General features: G+C 35.5%; 1 protein-coding gene and 1 long non-coding RNA gene across 3 annotated transcripts in view; one reads left to right on the top strand and one right to left on the bottom strand.

The window, feature by feature from the left end:
* The window catches only part of LOC125652735 (bromodomain adjacent to zinc finger domain protein 1A-like), a 42,782-nt gene extending 28,818 nt beyond the window's left edge, over window positions 1-13,964 (bottom strand). For both annotated transcript variants that reach the window (XM_048882120.2, XM_048882121.2), the window contains exons 1-13: window positions 13,677-13,964; window positions 13,398-13,555; window positions 12,971-13,246; window positions 11,895-11,993; window positions 11,633-11,737; window positions 11,360-11,447; window positions 10,599-10,821; window positions 10,200-10,369; window positions 9,269-9,364; window positions 9,043-9,181; window positions 4,280-4,426; window positions 1,032-1,124; window positions 204-428 (exon numbers count right to left, since the gene is read on the bottom strand). In XM_048882120.2, the coding sequence (XP_048738077.1) occupies window positions 204-428; window positions 1,032-1,124; window positions 4,280-4,426; window positions 9,043-9,181; window positions 9,269-9,364; window positions 10,200-10,369; window positions 10,599-10,821; window positions 11,360-11,447; window positions 11,633-11,737; window positions 11,895-11,993; window positions 12,971-13,246; window positions 13,398-13,510 (1,774 nt within the window). In that variant the 5' untranslated portion in view covers window positions 13,511-13,555; window positions 13,677-13,964. The remainder of the gene's footprint in view (window positions 1-203; window positions 429-1,031; window positions 1,125-4,279; window positions 4,427-9,042; window positions 9,182-9,268; window positions 9,365-10,199; window positions 10,370-10,598; window positions 10,822-11,359; window positions 11,448-11,632; window positions 11,738-11,894; window positions 11,994-12,970; window positions 13,247-13,397; window positions 13,556-13,676) is intronic.
* On the top strand, window positions 4,762-5,735 carry LOC130055121 (uncharacterized). The gene is made up of 2 exons (XR_008803362.1): window positions 4,762-5,003; window positions 5,468-5,735. It is a non-coding gene; the product is annotated as an uncharacterized LOC130055121 (long non-coding RNA).
* Window positions 13,965-21,135: the final 7,171 nt, after the last annotated feature.

Genomic DNA, 21,135 nt, shown 5'->3' with positions numbered 1-21,135 from the left:
TTATGATGTCAGACAGATACACTGTAGGAGAAGAGGTAATTCTGAATATTTCAGAAACCACAAGAAAAACCATGCATTTACAAAGTCAAATGCGGTAGCATTCAAATGTAGAACAAAGCCCAATTTTAATTCAATTTGTATATTTCAGTGCCTTTTTTATTTTATCTACCCAACCTAAGAATATGTATGATGATTTTACTTACTTGGCTGTAAATCAAACAGACTGTCAGTTGCTAGAAGTTTCATGAGTACAGGTTCCTGTTTTCTGAACTGTAGTCCCGGATCGTCCAATGAGGTGTATCCCCCCCGCTGCTGATACCGGTACTTGACATTCTTGTCACTGACTTTGGCTCCAGAAGCCAGGATGTGTAGGCGAACTATCTCCGATAAAGTGAAAGAATCCAAGGGAAGTTTTCTCAGAGTTGTCCCTACAAATACCACACGATCTAACATTAATTTTACTTATTCTAAATTCACAAGTCCAGTTATCATCTTCCAAATTCATGCAAAATCTTTAACATATCAAGATTAACAGAACTCATTAGTGGTCAATGTTAATATTATCTGGACAAGAATACAATTTTATATCACACTCTCCTCTGACACCATCAGCAAGCTTCACCTGAAATTGACCGCATTTTACCTGTGGGATCTGTCAATAATTCATCGAGTTAGATGTGGGATCTGTCAATAACTGTCAGCTGTGGGATCTATCATTAACTCACCATGTGTCAGCTGTGGGATCTGTCATTAATTCACCATGTGTCAGCTGTGGGATCTGTCAGTAAATCATTGTATGTCAGCTGTGGGATCTGTCATTAATTCACCATGTGTCAGCTGTGGGATCTGTCAGTAAATCATTGTATGTCACCTGTGGGGTCTGTCATTAATTCACCATGTGTCAGCTGTGGGATCTGTCAGTAAATCATTGTATGTCAGCTGTGGGGTCTGTCATTAATTCACCATGTGTCAGCTGTGGGATCTGTCAGTAAATCATTGTATGTCACCTGTGGGGTCTGTCATTAACTCACCATGTGTCAGCTGTGGGATCTGGGCACACACTGTAGCAGTGTCCATCATGTCTTCCATATCCATCGTTTCATCCAAGTCCTCCATCCCTGTTACTGTAAACATAAAATTACACTATTTTTACCTCTATTGCATCATTTTCTGTGACAGTATTAAACAAAAAGTACCACCAACGGTGCATAATACGCCCATGAAAAGCTAATATAGGGTGTATTTCTTACACTATGATTTGTAGATCTTGACTTCAGGTAGTATCAGTAATCATCTGGGTGTGACATACTTCTTTGCATTGTAAAAACAGATAAATAATTACACTCTCTTCGTAATATTTTCACTTGGCATAAGGTGTATGTGTACCAAGTTTGATGGTCCTAGCCCCATTTGTTTGGTCTGTATCCTGCTACTATGACCTTGAGAAACAATAGGCATCCTCCACTTGGCATAAGGTGTATATGTACCAAGTTTGACTGTCCTTGTCCCAACAGTTCGGTCTGTAAACTGCCTACAAGGTTTTCATACTAAGTGAAACTGCGACCTTGACTTTTAACCTCGAAAAATAATGGGTCTCTTCCTTTCATCATGGTGATCAAATGTACCAAGTTGCAATATTCTCAAACTAATCGTTTGGTCTGTATCAAGCCTACAATGTTTTCCTATTAAGTGATATCACAACCTTGACCTTTTTACCTTGAAATTTTTTTGGGCATCTTCCTCTTATTATAGTGATCATATGTACCAAGTTGCAATATCCTGGAGCTTACGGTTCGGTTTGTATCCTGCCCACAAAGTTTTCCTATTATGTTGTACTACTACCTTGACCTTTAACCTTGAAAAACAATAGGCATCTTCCTCACATCATAGTGATCAAATGTACCAAATTGTAATATCCTGAAGCTTATGATTCGGTTTGTATCCTGCCCACAAGGTTTTCCTACTAAGTAATACTACGACCTTGACCTTTGACTTCTGACCTTGAAAAAGAATAGGCATCTTCCTCTCATCGCGGTGATCAAATGCATTGAGTTGTAAAATCCTGGAGCTTATGGTTCAGTCTGTCACCTGCCCACATGGTCCAGAGAGACAGACGATGCCATACCATAATACGCCCCGTCTTCGACTTGTTATTCCCACCATTCACTGTCTATCTCGTGGTGTCTTGCTGTTTTTCTATCAATCTCTCCCACTATAACCATCAGTGTTTACCAATGACCTTTCTTCTTGCTCTCTCATTCTTGACCTTAAGTGTCTCTCTTTTAAACCAGACTTAAAATAATCTGTTTTGGGTTCCTGGCCAACCATACTTGATGACCAACAACTAAAATTGTTCATAGCATCTATCTGCAGACCTTGACTAAGATTAAAGAAATACAATTTTTCAGAAATGTCAGTTCAAACTGAATTCCTATATTCTACACCATAATTTCTCTGTATTGTACCTAAATTAGCCTTCCCTTATCCTGGTATTTCCCTCATAACATGCCTATACTTAGATATTAGCTTTGTCCTATTCCAGTATTTCCCTGTATTGTACCTTGATTAGCCTCCCCCATCCCAATATTTTGTACATGAACAGTGAACTCCTCTAAACCAGCTAGCTCTCAGACCGAAAACAACAAAAACCGGCCGTTTTAGAGGGACAGCTGTTTTACTGAAAACTTGCATCTGGAGACCTTTTATCTCAATTTTCAAGGACTATTATTTCACTCTTGGAAATAAAACAAAATAAATGACTAACATGTTTATTTTCAACCCAAGCCATATGATTGCTGCAATTAATACACAAAGTAAGTACTGTTCACTTTGAGCTGGTGATCTACTTACTTATAAGTGGACATCAAATTAATCCACTTGTACCAGAATTACACTAGCTGAAATCATCTAATTTTTAATTAAAAATTCCTCTAATACCTATAAAACCTCTGTTTATGTCCATCGCTTATGTCTTTATCAAATTTGTTTTGACGTTTGTGAAAAGTACAGTAGTAAATATAAAATTGTAATTTGAATATTTCTTAGGAATTTTAAGTCTATGGAAGCCAAGAAAATCATTAAAAGTCATGGGTTTGTTCTTAATTCACTTCCACTTATATTCGTATGATAGTATGGTGCAACAATATGGCATTTGATGTGTTCAATATCTGTTACATTATGTACTGAATTTGGAGGGTCAATTGGACTTGCCAAGGTAAACCATAGAAATGATAGAGGCCACTAGTATTTTTCACACCTTCAGCAGATAGTTTCTCACCTTGCCATCGTTTAATTTTTTATTGCCTGGTCAATCTTGAGTACCCCTCAGTCCAAAATTTTCTGGTCATAAAAAGTGACTGGTATCATGATGGGATATTACACATTTGTTAACAAATGTTCTATAAAAAGTGACTGGTATCCTGATGGGAAATTACACATTTGTTAACAAATGTTCTATAAAAAGTGGGGATGTCCAGTTTTCAGGGGTGGATGGTTTTGTAAGAATTTCTTTGTAAGGAAATGTTAAGATTTCTGCCGGGATTTTAAAAATCAGCCGGTATGCAGGGAGGACCGGTATTCTGAGGGGCCGGTTTGGAGAAGCCTCTAACTATTCCAGTATTTCCCTCTATTATACCTTGATTAGCCTCCACCTATTCCAGTATTTTCCTGTATTATACCTTGATTAGCCTCCACCTATTCCAGTATTTTCCTGTATTATACCTTGATTAGCCTCCACCTATTCCAGTATTTCCCTGTATTATACCTTGATTAGCCTCCACCTATTCCAGTATTTCCCTGTATTATACCTTGATTAGCCTCCAACTACTCCAGTATTTTCCTGTATTATACCTTGATTAGCCTCCACCTATTCCAGTATTTCCCTGTATTATACCTTGATTAGCCTCCACCTATTCCAGTATTTCCCTGTATTATACCTTGATTAGCCTCCAACTACTCCAGTATTTTCCTGTATTATACCTTGATTAGCCTCCACCTATTCCAGTATTTCCCTGTATTATACCTTGATTAGCCTCCACCTATTCCAGTATTTCCCTGTATTATACCTTGATTAGCCTCCAACTACTCCAGTATTTTCCTGTATTATACCTTGATTAGCCTCCACCTATTCCAGTATTTCCCTGTATTATACCTTGATTAGCCTCCAACTATTCCAGTATTTCCCTGTATTATACCTTGATTAGCCTCCAACTACTCCAGCGTTTCCCTGTATTATACTTTTAGTCAGCCTCATCCTCTCCTGGAATTTCCCATATTTTACCTTGATTAGCCTTGTCCTCCTTAGACAGTTCCTCCTCCTCAGCCTCTTCTTCTTCTTGTAGGGTGAAGACAGCTGACATCATCATCAGCAGGATGTCTGTCAACAAGCCATTGTGGTCTGTCTCCAAGAGTGCCTTCTCCAAAATTTCTACAAGCAACAAATCAACATCTCTTCTGATTAAACTATAATCAATAAATGAAAACAATGTCAATGAAAGAAATAAAACAAAGAATCATCGCAATGATGTGACAGTGACTGTTGCCCCCTAAATCCACATCAGGCCTCGAAACATATTAACATATGCCCGTTAGTCCATGACTGGTTAAAAGTCTGGCAGACTAACTGACATTAGTTTTAGTCAGTCCGATGGGACTGGTCATTTTCTAAAATGTCATTTTGGAAAATCTACTTAGGGCTGTTCCAGAAATGATCAAATGGGAGGGTCGGGCGGCAAACGATATTTTTTTGTGTGGGTGGCAGGGCTTGCGCTGCCCATCGCATTTGTCGCATTTTGCGATTTTTCAGGGGAAAATGCGACACGGACATTTCATATTTTAGAAATCGCGACGCCATCTTGGATTTCAGCTGTTGGCATCCAAACAGCCCCAGGGCTGTTTTACCTGTGCAGAATGTGGATACCCTGCCGCATGGGAACAATAGACATAGTGGTGTCTTGTTTATTTAGCAGTTTACACAAGACAAAAGGTTGATCCTCTGTGTGCAGGTAGGTGTGAATGAAATGAACTTTACACGTGCGAGTTGCCTACATATCGTAATGAAAATAGAAATAAAGTATTCTGTGTAGCTTACTGGGGAGGTACCTGTTTTAGACTGGGAGGAATAAAAAGTGTGTGACTATGCACACAAGCTAGTTAATGGAAGATACTTATCAATAATTTGTTTTTATTTGTCAATAAAAACATATAAAATTTAATTTGTCGGTACGAAAACAATTTCATCTAGAAAATTAAATTATTGAATGTTCAGCTACATTTTCTAATCCATTTGACGGTAGAATAGTTTAAAAATGGGGGAATGTTGGGGAAATTGTATCATTCTTTAGATCTTTGGTTTGATCTATATGGAAAATGGCCATGAGGAAACGCAAAATTGTAGGTTTTTCTGACACTGCTATGCTGTCATCTTTTGACTTCACATCATCTTAAGCCATTTAAAAATTTATTTCAGACTTCCCGAGTTCCCTTCTCTACAACATGATGATATTTACTAAAGGACTGCCTTGCCATTCAAGATTTCAAGATGAAAACAGGATTCTTCAGTGAATTCTTTGAAGAATGTGATGTTGTGAAACTATGATGATGTGTTATGTATTACAGTAATTAATCTTCAGTAACTTTGTCATCAGTGACTTTTTATAGACTGCAAATTTAATGTTAATGATGAGTATTATATGTCATTTGCACTACTAACATGATTAATAAACATATAGAAACTCTTTATTGTCTTTATTCAATGTAGCCAGTTATAGGCTATGGAATACCCCCTATTTTTCCCCCCAGTTGGTATGAAATAGAATTGAATCAACTTAGCCAACAACAATATTTAAAATTAAAACCATGATTGTGCTGCAATGTCATCTAGACTGACTGATAAGCAATCTGTTGAAATACAATATTATATAGTGATTTATGATAAAAGCTGAACAAAGGTATGTTCTAAGAATAATCAGAGACATATATATGATATGTAGTATATGCCCTCTTGAATAATATACATGAAATATTGATAAACAGTATGAGTCGATGCACGCGCGCCAGGTTGCGACACAAAAGTTTGGTCCAGTGTGAGCCCTGGGTGGTCGTATTTTTTCATATTTTATTTGGTCAGTGGTTGGACTGTTAAATTTTTTTTTATTATGGGTAGTGGGTAGTTTCTATTTTTTTTTTTTTTTTAATTTTGTGCCACGTGGGTGTTGAGTTTTCAGAATATTTTTATTGTCGCTCTTGTCGTGTTGGTTACAAAATGTCGGAGGGAAAATTGAAAACGTGCTTTCGAAATCAGAAGTAACATAGAACTATTCGAGTTGTCGCTCTTTGTAGCGCATAACTTTCTATTTCCATTACGGCACTCTTCAAATTAGAGGCGCGTTTAGTAGGGTCCCTTGGGACGTGATGGCAACGAACTCTGTAGATTATTACAGTTTACAGTGCATCGATCTTGGGAATATTTTGAAATCAATAGGTATTCCGTTTTCTAATAAAAATAGGCACACCTTGGTTGATTTATGCGAGGGTACCGATGCGTTATATTTATCAGTCAGTGTGATGGTGATATAGAGGCCTCCATTAGAAGACGAACGATTCGTGGAAAAACATATCCATAGCCATTTCATAATAGCATCGTTTGGACTCCCAATCTTTCCAACATTCCCGCCATAGATGCCTTTGATTGTTGATGTGACATCGTTTCTTCAGAACTACTGTGATACAATGTCGCACAGGCATTACCGCGTCATTGACTACTAGAATGTTTGTCCCGAAAACCTCGCGAGATTTGTACCATTTTCATTTTTAAAAATATTTTTGTGGTGGGTCTGGTTAGGTTTTTTTTTAATTAGATGGGTCATTGTAAAATGAGTTTATCAATTTGATGGGTCATGGGGTAATTTTTTTTTTTTTTTTATGGGTGCTTGGTATATACAAAAGGTGCCTCCTGACCCCCCCCCCCCCCCCCCCCCCCCCCCCCATGTATTTATTTCTGGAATAGCCCTTATCGAATCCGACACGCATTTGGCATTCCTCTGTAGATATCAGATAAAACCCAATTAGTAAATAAAAATCTCATATAAGTGTTACAATATTGTCTGAGGAATATACCAAAAGTTTTGAACATATAGTTTGAATTGGCGAAAACAGTCTTCAAGATTTCAAACCACATGATGTTGTAAATAGGTAGTAGATCTCTGGACAGCGAGTACACCGCACAAGTGTACCCTATGATCCTCACCATGTATGTTGTCTGATAATTCATTAAATTTTAAATAAAAAAATTCTCAATCTTATTTTTATTATTGCACTTTAAAGTAATTCCACCCTCCTGTGATGTCATCAGATTTTGCAAAATCAATGATTTATTTAGATTTATGCATGATAGGAACATAAATTTTGTTGGAGTCTTTTCCTATAGTTATTGTAAAAAATCTTGTTAAAAAAATATATTTCAAAAGTCTAAGTTATAGATGAATAATCATGATACGTTTCAAAATATTGAATCCAAGGGCAATAACTCTGTTTCTATTGATTTCTTTATCAAGTCTATTATGCAATGATTTCCTTTATATTTTACATACATTTTGTATATTTTTGTGAAGATACAGTTTCATGAAATTGTTATGAATACTACTATATCGTCATAACCAGTTTTTATGAGATTTTGATAACGCTGTTTAATGAAAATTGCAATTTTCTGACGGTGATATATGATTCTGATTATGTACGTCTCACATCTTAAAAAGTGTGATGACCTATGTATTTTATTTGATAATTTGTTAGTTTTAACTCTAATGAATGGAAATAAATACACAATTTAAACTTGTATCAGATAAAACTGTGAGTATGGAGTTACCTTAAAGAAGATTTTCCTATATTTTGATATAGAGACAAGCTTGTTTTCTTAAATTCCTGTAAAACAGCAATCGATTGAAAAATGCTAGTAAAAGGTCAATTCTGCTAGTTGGAAAATAATCCACTAGCTAAAATTTGCTAGTAGTGAAAAAAGTTAATTTTGATCCCTGGACAATGTAATTTCCACATTTCAAACAAATTAATTTCTTTAAGAACATAATTAATGAACATAACCTAGTCTCTGTTTAAGTTTTATTCAATACTTTTGTTTAAGTTTTATATATCATCATTAAGTATGTAGGGCTAAAAAAAATACACCTTTGGTCAATCTTGGACACCACGGCATCATATTGGAATTCTACTGATGTATCAAAAAGGGAGATAACTTGAAATTTCAATTTATAAAATATTAGGTTTTAGGATATTGACAGTGTTTATCTTTTTAATCAAATACAAGGGACATTAGCTGTCACTCACCAAAAAATTGAATTCAATGAAAATTGCTCTGTATTATACATGTATATTTCAGTTAAAACACCAGTATTTAATTATTTCAAACCCTTTTTAACCTGAAAGCAGGCACATGAATATGTAATTTTGGTGATTAAATAATTATTGTCTTCTTCCTGATATATTTCTTTACACTAAAAGCGGTTATCTAACGTAGTTTTATTAGGTTTCTCTTGTTTTTGTACAAAATAAATGTTTTCATTAATATGCATTCCTATTTCATTGAGAGATTTTAGGAAAAAACAAAAAACAATTGCTATCATTTTCACAGCCAAAAACCCCTTTAATAAAAACACGTATATGTGTAACATCTTCAAGGCTAGAAATAATTACTTTTATTCACTGGTAACTTGGGTTATCAATTTAAAATTTTTATTGGTTAATTAATAACTTTTACTGTCCCTTTGGACCAGTGGATATGAAAACAACTGGCCCAAATTCCATATTCAATAATGAAACATGATTAGGCCCAATATCTTGTTTATTCAAACTAGCAGAGGGTTAAAAAAAGTCATGATCTTAATCTTATCCATGGTCAAGTCCTTGTCTTAAGGAACATTTGTGATCGATTATATCAAATTCGGATGAAAGGTTTAGTAGATATGAGCTCTGAAATTAGGACTGTAAATTGAGAAAAGGTGAGAAAGAGAATACATAAATTCTAAATACCATATGTAAATCCTTTAGGAAAATATTCCCTCAGATCAAATAGAGACTTGAAACAGTTGATGAACTCGATAACCATGATTGCGTCTCCAAAACATCCACTCGGGAGACGCGTCTGTATAGCATTCAACTCTGGCAGGGGCTAAACAAACAAGAAAAACTGTTAACGAAAATCTCTCTGAGAGTAAGCTTTGGTTACCTGTTCTGTATCATGTAAATTCCCTCATACCTTGAGATCATCACATTCCAGGTCATCTCTCTGTCGACTCCACTCCTTATAAATCTCCGCCTGGATTCTCCTTTCTTCCATTAGCTTAGCTTTTTCCTGTAAAAGTGTACATAATTAAATACATACCAAAACATTTGGTATAAATTGTGTGTGTGTGTGTGTGTGTGTGTGTGTGTGAGTGCGTGTGAGCCCTCAACATATATTATGTCGGATTTACAAGAGCCCTCAACACATATCATTACCTCTCAACACATTATTATGCCTGTTTCAGAAGAGCCCTCAACACAAATCAAAATTTCAGATTTACAAGAGCCCTCAACATATCTTTATGTCAGATTTACAAGAGCCCTAAACACTTATCAATATATCAAATTTACAAGGGCTCTCAAGACATATTATGTCAGATTTACAAAAGCCCTCATTATGTCAAATTCACATTCTCTGCAATCAACACACGTCAATATGTCAGATTTTACCAGAACTTCACAGTTACTGGAGGCATGAAATGCAAGCAAACGTGCAAGATTTACAAGGACTTTGATCTGTATTGAAATGTCAACTTGTTACATCACTTCAGATATACCAGAGCCTTGGTTAGAATCAAGTAATTCATGTTAAGAAGTCAGATTAACCAGAACCATATATTGCATGTCAGAATATCAAGATTTTCAAGAGAGCATTGAAATGTCTGTACATGTATGTTAACACATCAGAATCAAGAAATGCAAGTCAGATTTACTTTAACCTTGTAATGCATGTCAGAATATCTAGAATCACTAGAACCTTGTAATGCATGTCATAATATCTAGATTTACCAGAACCTTGTAATGCATGTCAGAATATCTACATGTAGATTTACCAGAACCTTGTAATGCATGTCAGCATGACATATATTCCATAACTTTGTGACACATTCTAGATATTAGTTTACCAGAGCCCTTTCCTCCTTTTTTTTCTGCATCTCCTCTTGTCGTTTCTTCTTGATTTCTTCCTTTAGTGCCATTTTTTCAGCTAGTTTCTGTTGCTTAAACTGCTCCTTAATGGCTGCCTTCTCCTCACTGGTCAGCCGAGGCATCTCAGGCTCTTCAGATTTCCGTGATGCTGAAAATAATAACAGGTAAATTTTAAAATTATATAAACTGGTACATTCTACAATCAAACATAAGTTCTTTAGACTTAGGTGGTGCTGCAAATAATAATAGGTTCTTGCCTCCACAGATGAAAACTAAACTTAAATCTTTCAACAGTAATCACAAACATACTGCTTAAAAAAAAACTTCAAAACAATAAACTTTTATCAACAACAAATCAAGATGTTTTTGCACTGAACCTTTTTCTGTATTTTCTTTGTCTTTCTTTTTCTCCTCCCGTTTTTTCTTTGGTGATTTGGATGAGATCAGTCCTGACACATCTGAGCTATTAACAGCGTCATCTTCCTCCTTCCGTCCTGCCGATTTCCTCTTGCTCTCAGAGAAACCAAATGCAGGCAGGGGACCAGCAAAGAAGTCGGAGAATGAACAGTCCTTCAGTCCTTTTTTCCGTATTGCAGAAGCCTACAGAATAATTTATGATAGAAAGTTGCTAAACTTTATGCCTCAGATAATGAATATATGATTCTTCTCAAACCAAACTTTGTGACTATACATGGAGATGATAAAAGAGAATTTTCTGGATTTTGAATAACAAATCAGGAATCAGTTTGATCAGTCTCTAAATGGTGTATTACTCTAACAAATTCTAAACTGTTACTACTCAGTTGAAATGTAGAAACAAATTCGGGTAATCAGACAGTTCATCACTCACCTTATCAATCCAGATTCCATGCACACTCACCTTGACAGTCCAGATTCCATGCACTCACCTTGACAGTCCTGATTCCATGCACTCACCTTGACAGTCCTGATTCCATGCACACTCACCTTGACAGTCCAGATTCCATGCACTCACCTTGACAGTCCTGATTCCATGCACTCACCTTGACAGTCCTGATTCCATGCACTCACCTTGACAGTCCAGATTCCGTGCACACTCACCTTGACAGTCCAGATTCCATGCACACTCACCTTGACAGTCCTGATTCCATGCACTCACCTTGACAGTCCAGATTCCGTGCACAGACTCGCAGTACTGCTTGAGATACAGCTTACTCTTATCTCGTGTATACACTCCTTTCTTGCGACTACAAAATTTTAATGAACAATATTCCACACAAATTTAGAAGCATTAACACTAACCAACTCTGTTTTATATTCTCATTACTCTCTCTCCTCCAACTAAGGGAATGCACTGTATTATTTGAGATTATGTAGAGTACTTGAACTTTTACACATAGTAGCACCTGTACTTTCCCAATCTCTTAGTTACCTGACATGTTTGGCTGGCACTGTGATGGTGATGTTACTTTTTCCTCTCTCCTGTACAACATATTTGTACTGGTCAGCCTTCAGGGTAACAGCTTTAGATTTGGAGCTGAAAGTATAACTAAGGATAAATACCAGGACCAACTAATTCACTTTGAGTATCACAATGTATACAACATTTTCCATTCAATGCACTCTCAGTGGTGTGTATCATTATGGATGATCAATATTTTGTTCTTCATTCACAACATTTACTGAATTAATACCTCGCTTCCTCCTCTTCATCTGAGTCAATGATGATGCAGTCATTCACTTCAGGGACTACAGCTGCAGGAGACACTACTCTCAATACTTTGCAGGTTTTCCTAATCAAATTAAAATGCAATACCAATAACAAATAATATTATTTAAACATTCATACAAAATATCCATGACATCAACATAATGGCACAGGATTCATCCTACAATTTCCACCAGTAAAATTCTTTACGGCTTAAACCATTGCTAATGCAATATGAGATGATGATACAACACACACATATATAATACAGAAACATAATAACGTTTAGTAAAGATTTAGTGTTTTCATTTCAAATTTTCCAGCGCTTCTGAAGACCTGAAATGAAAGCTTTACTATATTCATCCTGTACACCAGGCCTGGATTTCTAGTCAAAACTTGGTCTTCAGCATGGGATTTCACTCAAATTTAAGAAAATTCAAAACTTAGTACTCCAACTTTTGGTCTCTCGATCTTTTGTGTGTGTGTGTGTGTACCAGTGATCGCGAAATGTTGAAAACGAAATGTTGAAAAGTTTTACAGGACATTCGGTCTGGTAAACACAGGAACATTACCAGACCGAAAAAAAGTAGTCATTGGATTTCCTTTTAAAGGTTTACCGGGGACTGCATTACTGTTCCATTTTAATTGGAACATGTTGCCGTTTTCGTATGTATTTTTTTTTTATAAACAAAACTGGAAGTCAAAACGTAGTTTCCGAAACCCTTGCTGGAAAGTCACCGGACATTCGGATCGGAAATTTAACGAAGTTTACTGGACCGAGTCAGATTACCAGACATGTCTGTCGGTCCGACGACATTTCGTGATCACTGGTGTACATACGTCTGGATAGGTTATTTAGTCTACCTGCAGGTTGTAAACTTAAATTGTTCAACAGCAAGTAGTCAACTTGTTCTACAAAAATTATTACTAGGTAGAAAATGGAGCTACTTCAATCATGGCGACAAACTTAATTGATCATTGCCTTCACTGATTCAATTGTCCTTCCTGAAATTCTGATTTTCTTTGATGTACTACTAGTAAAATGTTTACTTTCATTTTCACCTTTCATTGCCAAGCATCACTTCAACCATCTCGTTGATGAAGTATCTGTCTTTGGCAAAGACAAAGATGTCATCATTCATGTCATTGAGGCGACTTCTGTGGGTCAAACTGGCCAGGTATAATATGGGTCTTTGTAGATAACTGGGGAAAGTGGCTAGATTCTTGAGAGCTTTCTCCTCGCATTCTACTGCCTCTTGAAATGTGAGGCCTGCTCTCCCAGTGATTGAACATGACCATACTAGACTATTGCATAGAATTATTCTCTCGAAAAATTCTCTGAAAACATGAACGAATACATTACTGATGAATAAATGTAAAATGGCGGACTAAACTGAGAAAATCTGAACCGCGACAGCAGACGAACGTGTTTTTACACATTGTGTAAGCATGATCACTTGTACACGTGGGTAGACAAACAAACACTTACTCATAATCACGGAATATCTCATTTGTTAATTTACAGTGAAACACTTCTTCATCTGGACTGATATCGGGTGGTGGTTTGATTCTGTGAAATGGCTGTCGCCGAAGAAGCGGCATCTTGAAAATTTTGGAGGGAAACACAAAGAATTCGATCTGTATACACTACAAAAATAGCGTTAAAATAAATTATCTGATGTGTTGCTTTACTAAAGTTAAAGAACATTGATGAAAAACAGAAAATTAACACGGAAACAGAAAATATAGCGACACGCTAAACTCTTACCAGTAACAAACAATGAGGTCAAATAGTCTCACGCGTGAGGTAGGCCTATAATAAAAGGCAAGGAACACCGGTTTGGTAGTAGGGGTAAATAAATACGAAAATAAACAATTTATCGGTGCTTATATTAAAAAGTTACTTATTGGTGTGAAAGGTAACATATCTAATTTTATTAACAGCAACATAGTTAAATTGGAAATATAATATTAAGCTGAAAATTATTGAAATTATTTTCATCAATATCTCAAATTGTGGGAAAGATCTCTCCAAGGCGTGTCGAGAATTTTGATTGGGTAAAATTCTCTGAAGATTGACATTTATTCAAATGAATATAGCTAATATACCTCCGTTCACAAAAGATGACAAAAAGGGAAATAACTTTAGATTCTCAAGTTCACCAAACATTGAATATTTCTGCAATGATTATTCGAGAAATTATCCCAAGATCATTAGACATTGGCAAAATTTCTGGGGTTATTAGTTTTCATTTCATTAAAATTGAATGAAAAATAATTTCATTTTTTAAAAGAAATTGAAATAGCAGTTTCACATAATTAAATATATTTTTATATGATATATATATATATATATATATATATATTATATATATATATATATATATATATATATATATATATATATATATATGTATAATTTCTGATTGATTTGTTTTGGAGAGAGAGAGAGAGAGAGAGAGAGAGAGAGAGAGAGAGAGAGCGCGCACGATCTAGAGAGAGAGAGAGAGAGAGAGAGAGAGAGAGAGAGAGAGCACAGTACTTTCTTTTCAAATCAATAAATTTAAGTTTCTTTTATTCGGTGGATGTTTGAAATAAAGAATATGTGTAGGGGACCTTTAGAAAACTGTATTTCCTCTTGACTCCAATTTTATCTTACACAGAACTTAGCAAATCATGCTGATTTATTCTGAAATCTTTAAAAACTCGAAATTTACCTGGTTCTGAGCCTCGTTCCATACCGGCGTCAAGATCATTTTAAAAAGAAAAAAAGGGTTCTTTGCCCCTCAAACCGGAAAGGGTACTAATCTGACCCCGGGCTGGGGCGAAAATTTTCAGTACCTAGTTGTGATTATTTAGTGCTTTATATATATATTATATATATATATTGGATTTTCCCGGATTTCTGGCCGTGAATTGGGTTTCCTCTGGATTTCTGGCGATGCATATTGGATTTCTTCGGGATTTCCCTCTGATATTATATTATGACTTGACAATCGGCCTCTATCAATATTTCTTAAACCGTTTAATACGTTTCGTCCTCACCTTATTGGACATCTTCTGATTCAACTTGAATCTGAACATCATTAGTTACACATGCATGCATTTTATCATATGTCATACACAAAAATAGTGATTTTTGCTCGATTTATATTCACTAAATACATATGTTCTTTTGATTTTGATTTTAACAAGAGAGTGCGAAAGAGAGGAATATCAGAGTATTTATATATTTCCGGGAACATCATTTTTGCATTGATTGTAGGAAAAAATCTATAAATTCAAGCAGTCGGGCCGGGAGAGCTAAAGCGGCCGTAAGTTTACTAGCATATTATCCGACATCGATTTTAACACACTGATTATTATTTTCAACATTCATCAATTTTTTAAGGGGGTGTTGATGTGAAAACTATGCCGTGAATTTATCTCCTTTTTTTTTTTTTTAGTCAGACATTGAACTTTTAATCACACCTCTTAGCAATAAATGTTGCCAATTCGTTTGTCATTTAAAATTCTTTTTGAAAGAGTGTTTTTATTTGGTTCTTAGCATAAAAAACCCAATGCAGACGATAAAAAAATACAAAATACATATCACAATGTCAACAATTTAATTCTCTTTTTCACCCTAGCTCCCCAACATTTTCTAGATCCGCGGCTGGACAATGTTAATTACATGTATATTGAATCCGTATCTTATGTAATCTTTCTGTTGAAACCTGGGTTGGTTTTCGGTGGGGTTTTTTCCCGTGCGATTCAGTGTTTGATTCAGTGCGATTCAACCTGCATATTGGTTGTGGTTTTTTTTACTTAAATCAACTTTTAATGTATTAAACATGAAGATCGACCTGCATTGAGTTACGTAGCATTAGCAGTCTGATTAAAATCAGACCCCATACTCATCATACGATATGATGAGTATGGGGTGTGATTTTAATCAGACTGGTAGCATTAGGGGGTGGAGGTGGGGACTAACCCCACACTTTTTTTTCGACACCCCCCCCCCCTCTCATTACAGGGGAAGTTGGCCATTTTTAAAGTTCAATCTGCTGGCTGGTTCCTGGCCTTTTTCTCTTTTTTAAATAGTAGTATAATCACCAGATTAACCGATGAATTGAAATAAAGTATCAACCTTTGTCCCCTTACCCCAAAAACTTAGGATTTAAAGGTTTGATTTCATTTCTAAATTTTGCATGGTATGAATTGTTTGAGTTCACGGAATTTCCGGTCGGATCAGTTCACGCGCTTATAGCCTTTCCCATGAATTTTCAGACAATTGTGTAACCACTTCTTCTCCGGCTGCCACCCCCCCCCCCCTTACAAAAAACGATACCAATGCAATGTGCCTGATTACATTTATATCATCACATGATCTTTCCAGGTGTCTGTTGTTTTTCATAGATTACTTCTAAAATTCTCGGGATTCATTGTATTACAATTTGGACAGAAATAATCATTAAATACGGCTGTAACCCCCTCCCCCTTTCCCCAACCCTACCATATGACGAAATTTTTGGCAAACTTTTACGATACTCAATGTAATGATCAAGCTTGACATCAGTTCTCGTACAATCCGTGTACGTACAGCTTGATGGCGTGGCACACACCGCATTTTCTGTCTTCTAATCATAGAATGCCTCACAATGCGAAATGTATAGTGCAAAGGTCTCAACATTTAAAATCATAGTCGGAAGTATTACATAAACCATGGTTTTGTTTTTTCGTGGTCATAAAAATATAATTTATAAACTCTTGTCGGAAATAAATATATATCAATAAATAAAAGACATGATTCTTTATTAGAACACTACATGGAGAAATTCTAATCACTTTATTCATGAGCTTGATGTCAGGTGATCTTAAGGTTATGAATATTCATTAAGCGCGTAACTTTATCAGAAGTTATTTTACCGAGTACATTTAATTGCAATCATGGTATAAAAATTAATTTTTAGAAATTGAAAAGTTTTGACAACACAATATTTGAAACACGAGCTGAATTTAAAAACAAAATATACTCCCCGGCACGTACATATTTGTCCACATAATATTACACAAAGAGGATCCTGTTCGGTAAGTCAATGTTTATAGCATTAATGCAATTAATGAGAGTAATAATAGATTTGATGCGCGCATTAATTCAATTATTGCTCTCTTCAATTCATTTGATGAGAGCATCAATTTAGTAGAAATATTGCTCGCAATAATTAATTTAGTTTAAACAATATTTATTCGTAAATAATTCGATAATGTTTACAAACAATGTCTTATACATGAAATAAATTGAGAAACAAGCCAAAAGGCTTATATTAATCTCGCTCTAAATATCTTACAAGTAAGAGGTGAATGAAAATTCTAAGTATAATAAGTCGTATACTAATTATTACAATACATGCAAAAAGAAATAGGAATAAGAGAGAAAAGTAATTAATTTAGAGCTCGGTATAAATAATTTGATGATCTCTTTAATTCAATTGAAGATATCTTTAAATCATTTACAATGCTTTTATATAAGGAATTAATGCGCGCATCAATTCTTTTAAAGAGAGCAACAATTCAATTAAATCATTAATTCAATTGTGGATATGTTGAATTAAAGATATCATTAATTCAATTGAAGAGAGCAATAATTGAATTAATGCGCGCATTAAATCAATTATTGCTCTCATCAAATGAATTAATGCGCGCATCAATTAAATTATTGCTTTCATCATTGCTCTCTTCAATTGAATTGTAGCGCGCATCAATTCAATTGTTGATATCATTAATTCATTTGAAGAGATCATTTAATTCAATTAAAGCGCGCATCAATTCAGTTGAAGAATTAATGCCATCATCAATTCAATTAATGCGCGCAATAATTCAGAATTGAAGATATCATTAATTATTTGAAGAGATCTTTAATTCAATTGTTGCGCGCATCAAATGAATTGATGATATCTTCAAATAATTGAGTTTATGTTAATTTGTCGCTCCATAAACATTTTGTAGGTATCCCTTAAGAGGGCCTCATGACGTCAGTACAAGTGTCAAGGACAGAAAAAATCATGACATTTCTATTCATCAAATGGATACATGGGAATGACTGCATTTTCTAAACTTGATTTTCCCCGTAGATGTCTCTTTGCCGAATGCTAAAAATGCCGAAAACGGTGGTTTTGATTCAAAAACGAACTTTTTTGAAAAATAATTCAATAAATCTGTGAACAGATTCCGGAAAAATACATGTCAATTTGTCGTTTCCGATGCTGGAATTAGTGATCGTTATTTTGTATCCGTTGCTTTTTGAAGTGAAAAAGTGGACTTTTTCAATCTCTACCCAGAGTTATCGTTCCTGCTACGCTCCACTAATACTGTTGTAGCGCAGCGTAATACGCCCTCTGGTGAGAGATTGGGACTTTTTGTGATTTTCAAAGATTCTTGAATTGCTTATAATGGATTAAATGGGGCTCTTCGATTCAAAACTTTAACTATAAATGGAACTCCGAATTTTGTATCAGTTACATTGAAAGTTGTTTCATTGAAAATCTACGAACGTGAAGAATGGGGTATGATGCTGGAAACGTGTGTTTTAATATGCAGAGGTTAGATTACAATCGTGATTTTACATATTTTTCTCTATTAATTGCTTTACGTAATGACTGATAGTTCGATTCCAAGATGGCGGCATGCAAATTAGCCAAATGGTAAGAATTTCTCAATGAGACACCTGTCCCGCAGAAACGCACGAATGCTCGTGCCGGCCCGTAATCAATTTACACCACACACACACACACACACACACACCATATGTCATACGCAAAAATAGCGATATTTGCTCATTTTATATTCATTAAATACTTGGAAGGTTTTGTTTTGTGCACGCCTCGGGTACACCCTAAGAGGGTGTGCTGACGTCATAATGCTTCACAGTATCTAGAGTGAGAATGAAGACAACCAAGATGTAAGAGTTAGAAAACAAATTTAATCTACATCAGAACACCATCAACATACGTAATTTACGTTTATTTAATCTACATTAGAACACCGTGGACATACGTAATACGTTTGTAAAGTACCAACAAATCCTTTATAATCACGTTTCTATCTTCATAATTTTCAGAATGTCTATCTTTTAAATCCAAAAAATCTGAGAATGCGATTCCTCCATGTTCTCCGCGATCTCACCACACGGGGTTCCTCCACAAGAGAAAGTCCCGTGTTGCAGGGGAAACTATATTGTAAACGTCTTGGTTTCACGGGCTTGGTCATCTCTTTGTTCTTGGTGGAATCTTGGGTATCTGGTGCAAGTTTAAAGGTCTCTATACTCGATAGAAACAGTTTTCGTGGAATAAACTTTTGTAGTTTCCCTGTTTCTAATGCAGTAAGCTCCCCAGGTTTGTCCAGTCCACTTTTGACTGGCTTGGTTTTCTGTTTTAACTCTTGTAATTTAACGGGTTTCTGTAGACACTCATTTTCCATTTCCTGACATGCGTCTGAAGAGTTCACATGTTTTGTTTCTACCACAACACTGCCGTCATCCTGATCTAGTTTCTGGACTGTTATATCTTGGAGAACTATTGTACATGCCTTTTCGACAATGCTCAGGGTATATGCTGCAACATCCTCTGTTTTTATATCAAGTTCTTCGCCACTGATCTCAGGAACAGAGTGTGTGATTTGTCCGTTCTCTGCATTCGGTATTGCCCGTCCGCTCTCAGTGATTGCCTTGTCTTCCGACTCTTTCTCCAGCACTGCCTCTCCAGTTTCCATGCTTGTCTGAAACACATTCCTCTTCTTTATTTTCTTTGGTTTGTGTAACTGCATGAAATATTCATCATCCGCCCATGACGGCAGGAATGAAGAAATATTTGCATTCTCAGCTTTTAAAACTTCAATTTTCGAGATGGTGTCCTTAACCTGTTCATAAGGTACAAAGTCATTTTTCAAATCCTCGTCTGCCATAGAACGGAAATAATTTCCAGAGATCGTCTTCTTTTGATTTTCTATTTGCATTACTCTTTTAAAAAAGCGCACAGTGTGTTTATGTTTAGTCGCAATAGTGAATGTGTTACGTCGTACACATTATGACGTGCTATACATTGTAACGTTATAATTCGGTGAACGTATGAGAAATCAGATATTCTCTGAAAGATGAGCATACACTCGAAATAACCATTCTAATTTTTCATTTCATGCATGAAAATGAATCAAATTAATGACCATTGGGATAAAAAGAAAAGAAAAGAGACACTATAAATACTAAAGCAGCATCTGTGTTCGTATATCTATGAAAACGCTAAAGGATCTCTTCATCCCAAAGATTCAATAGGATGATTAGAAATTATTCAAACTGCAAAAAATTAAGTCAATAAAATTTCTGGCTTCTAGACGATTATTTTACGATGACTATTAAGACTGTTAGTTATCGTGAAGAAGACGAGAAAATGTTCATTTCATACGTCAAACAAATGAATAAGTAATGACATATTTTCTTGAATTCAACCAAAAAAAAAAAAAAAAAAAAAAAAAAAAAAAAAAAAAAAGATGAAAAACAAAAATGTCCGTTCTCAAAAATTAACGTGACTTTTATTTATCGTTTTATTATACATGTATGTAGATAGTCTATATGTATGCATGTAGCTAGTCTAATTGTAAAACAATATTTTTTCAAAATTTCATAGCTAAGTCGGTATAAAAACTGAGCGAAAAGATCGGTCAGACTAGCTACAAGCTGGACAAGACATAGAAGTTTCCTATTAAAGTTGACGAAGAACAAAGCTAAGAGGGGTGACGTAGTGAAATCTAAAGCTGAGTAGTGGTTGGAGCTTTAGCTTCGTCATGCCAAGAAATCTTAACAAAATCTCCGGTGTCGAGAAACCGTTATAAACCGGTAACCGCAATTACACCGTGGTCAAACGTCATTTGGATGTAACCATTCCTACGCAGGACACAACCGTGCTTTTAACGCAGAGTACAACCAACCCTACGGCAATTTACTATGGAGAGTGTAGTGTCCGTGAGGAGGGGTTAAAAAGTGGCCCATACTTTTCTTTAGCCTACCAGGTAACACAATGAATTCTGGTTTGAATGATATATAGCATCCGGTCAGATTGCCTATACCACTTGCTCAAACACTTTAGTACAGTTGGAAAACTTCATGTAAATTGGTCTCAGTCGTTCGCATTCTTCAATTATTTTTTAGAAAACAGAAAAACCCACCTAAAATTCAATTACATGTTCATCAGTGA

The sequence above is a fragment of the Ostrea edulis genome, chromosome 5 (genome assembly GCF_947568905.1).
Source record: "Ostrea edulis chromosome 5, xbOstEdul1.1, whole genome shotgun sequence".
In the NCBI taxonomy this organism is placed as follows: domain Eukaryota; kingdom Metazoa; phylum Mollusca; class Bivalvia; order Ostreida; family Ostreidae; genus Ostrea; species Ostrea edulis.
Note: the sequence above shows the minus strand (reverse complement) of the source record. Positions and strands in the feature narration are given on the sequence as shown.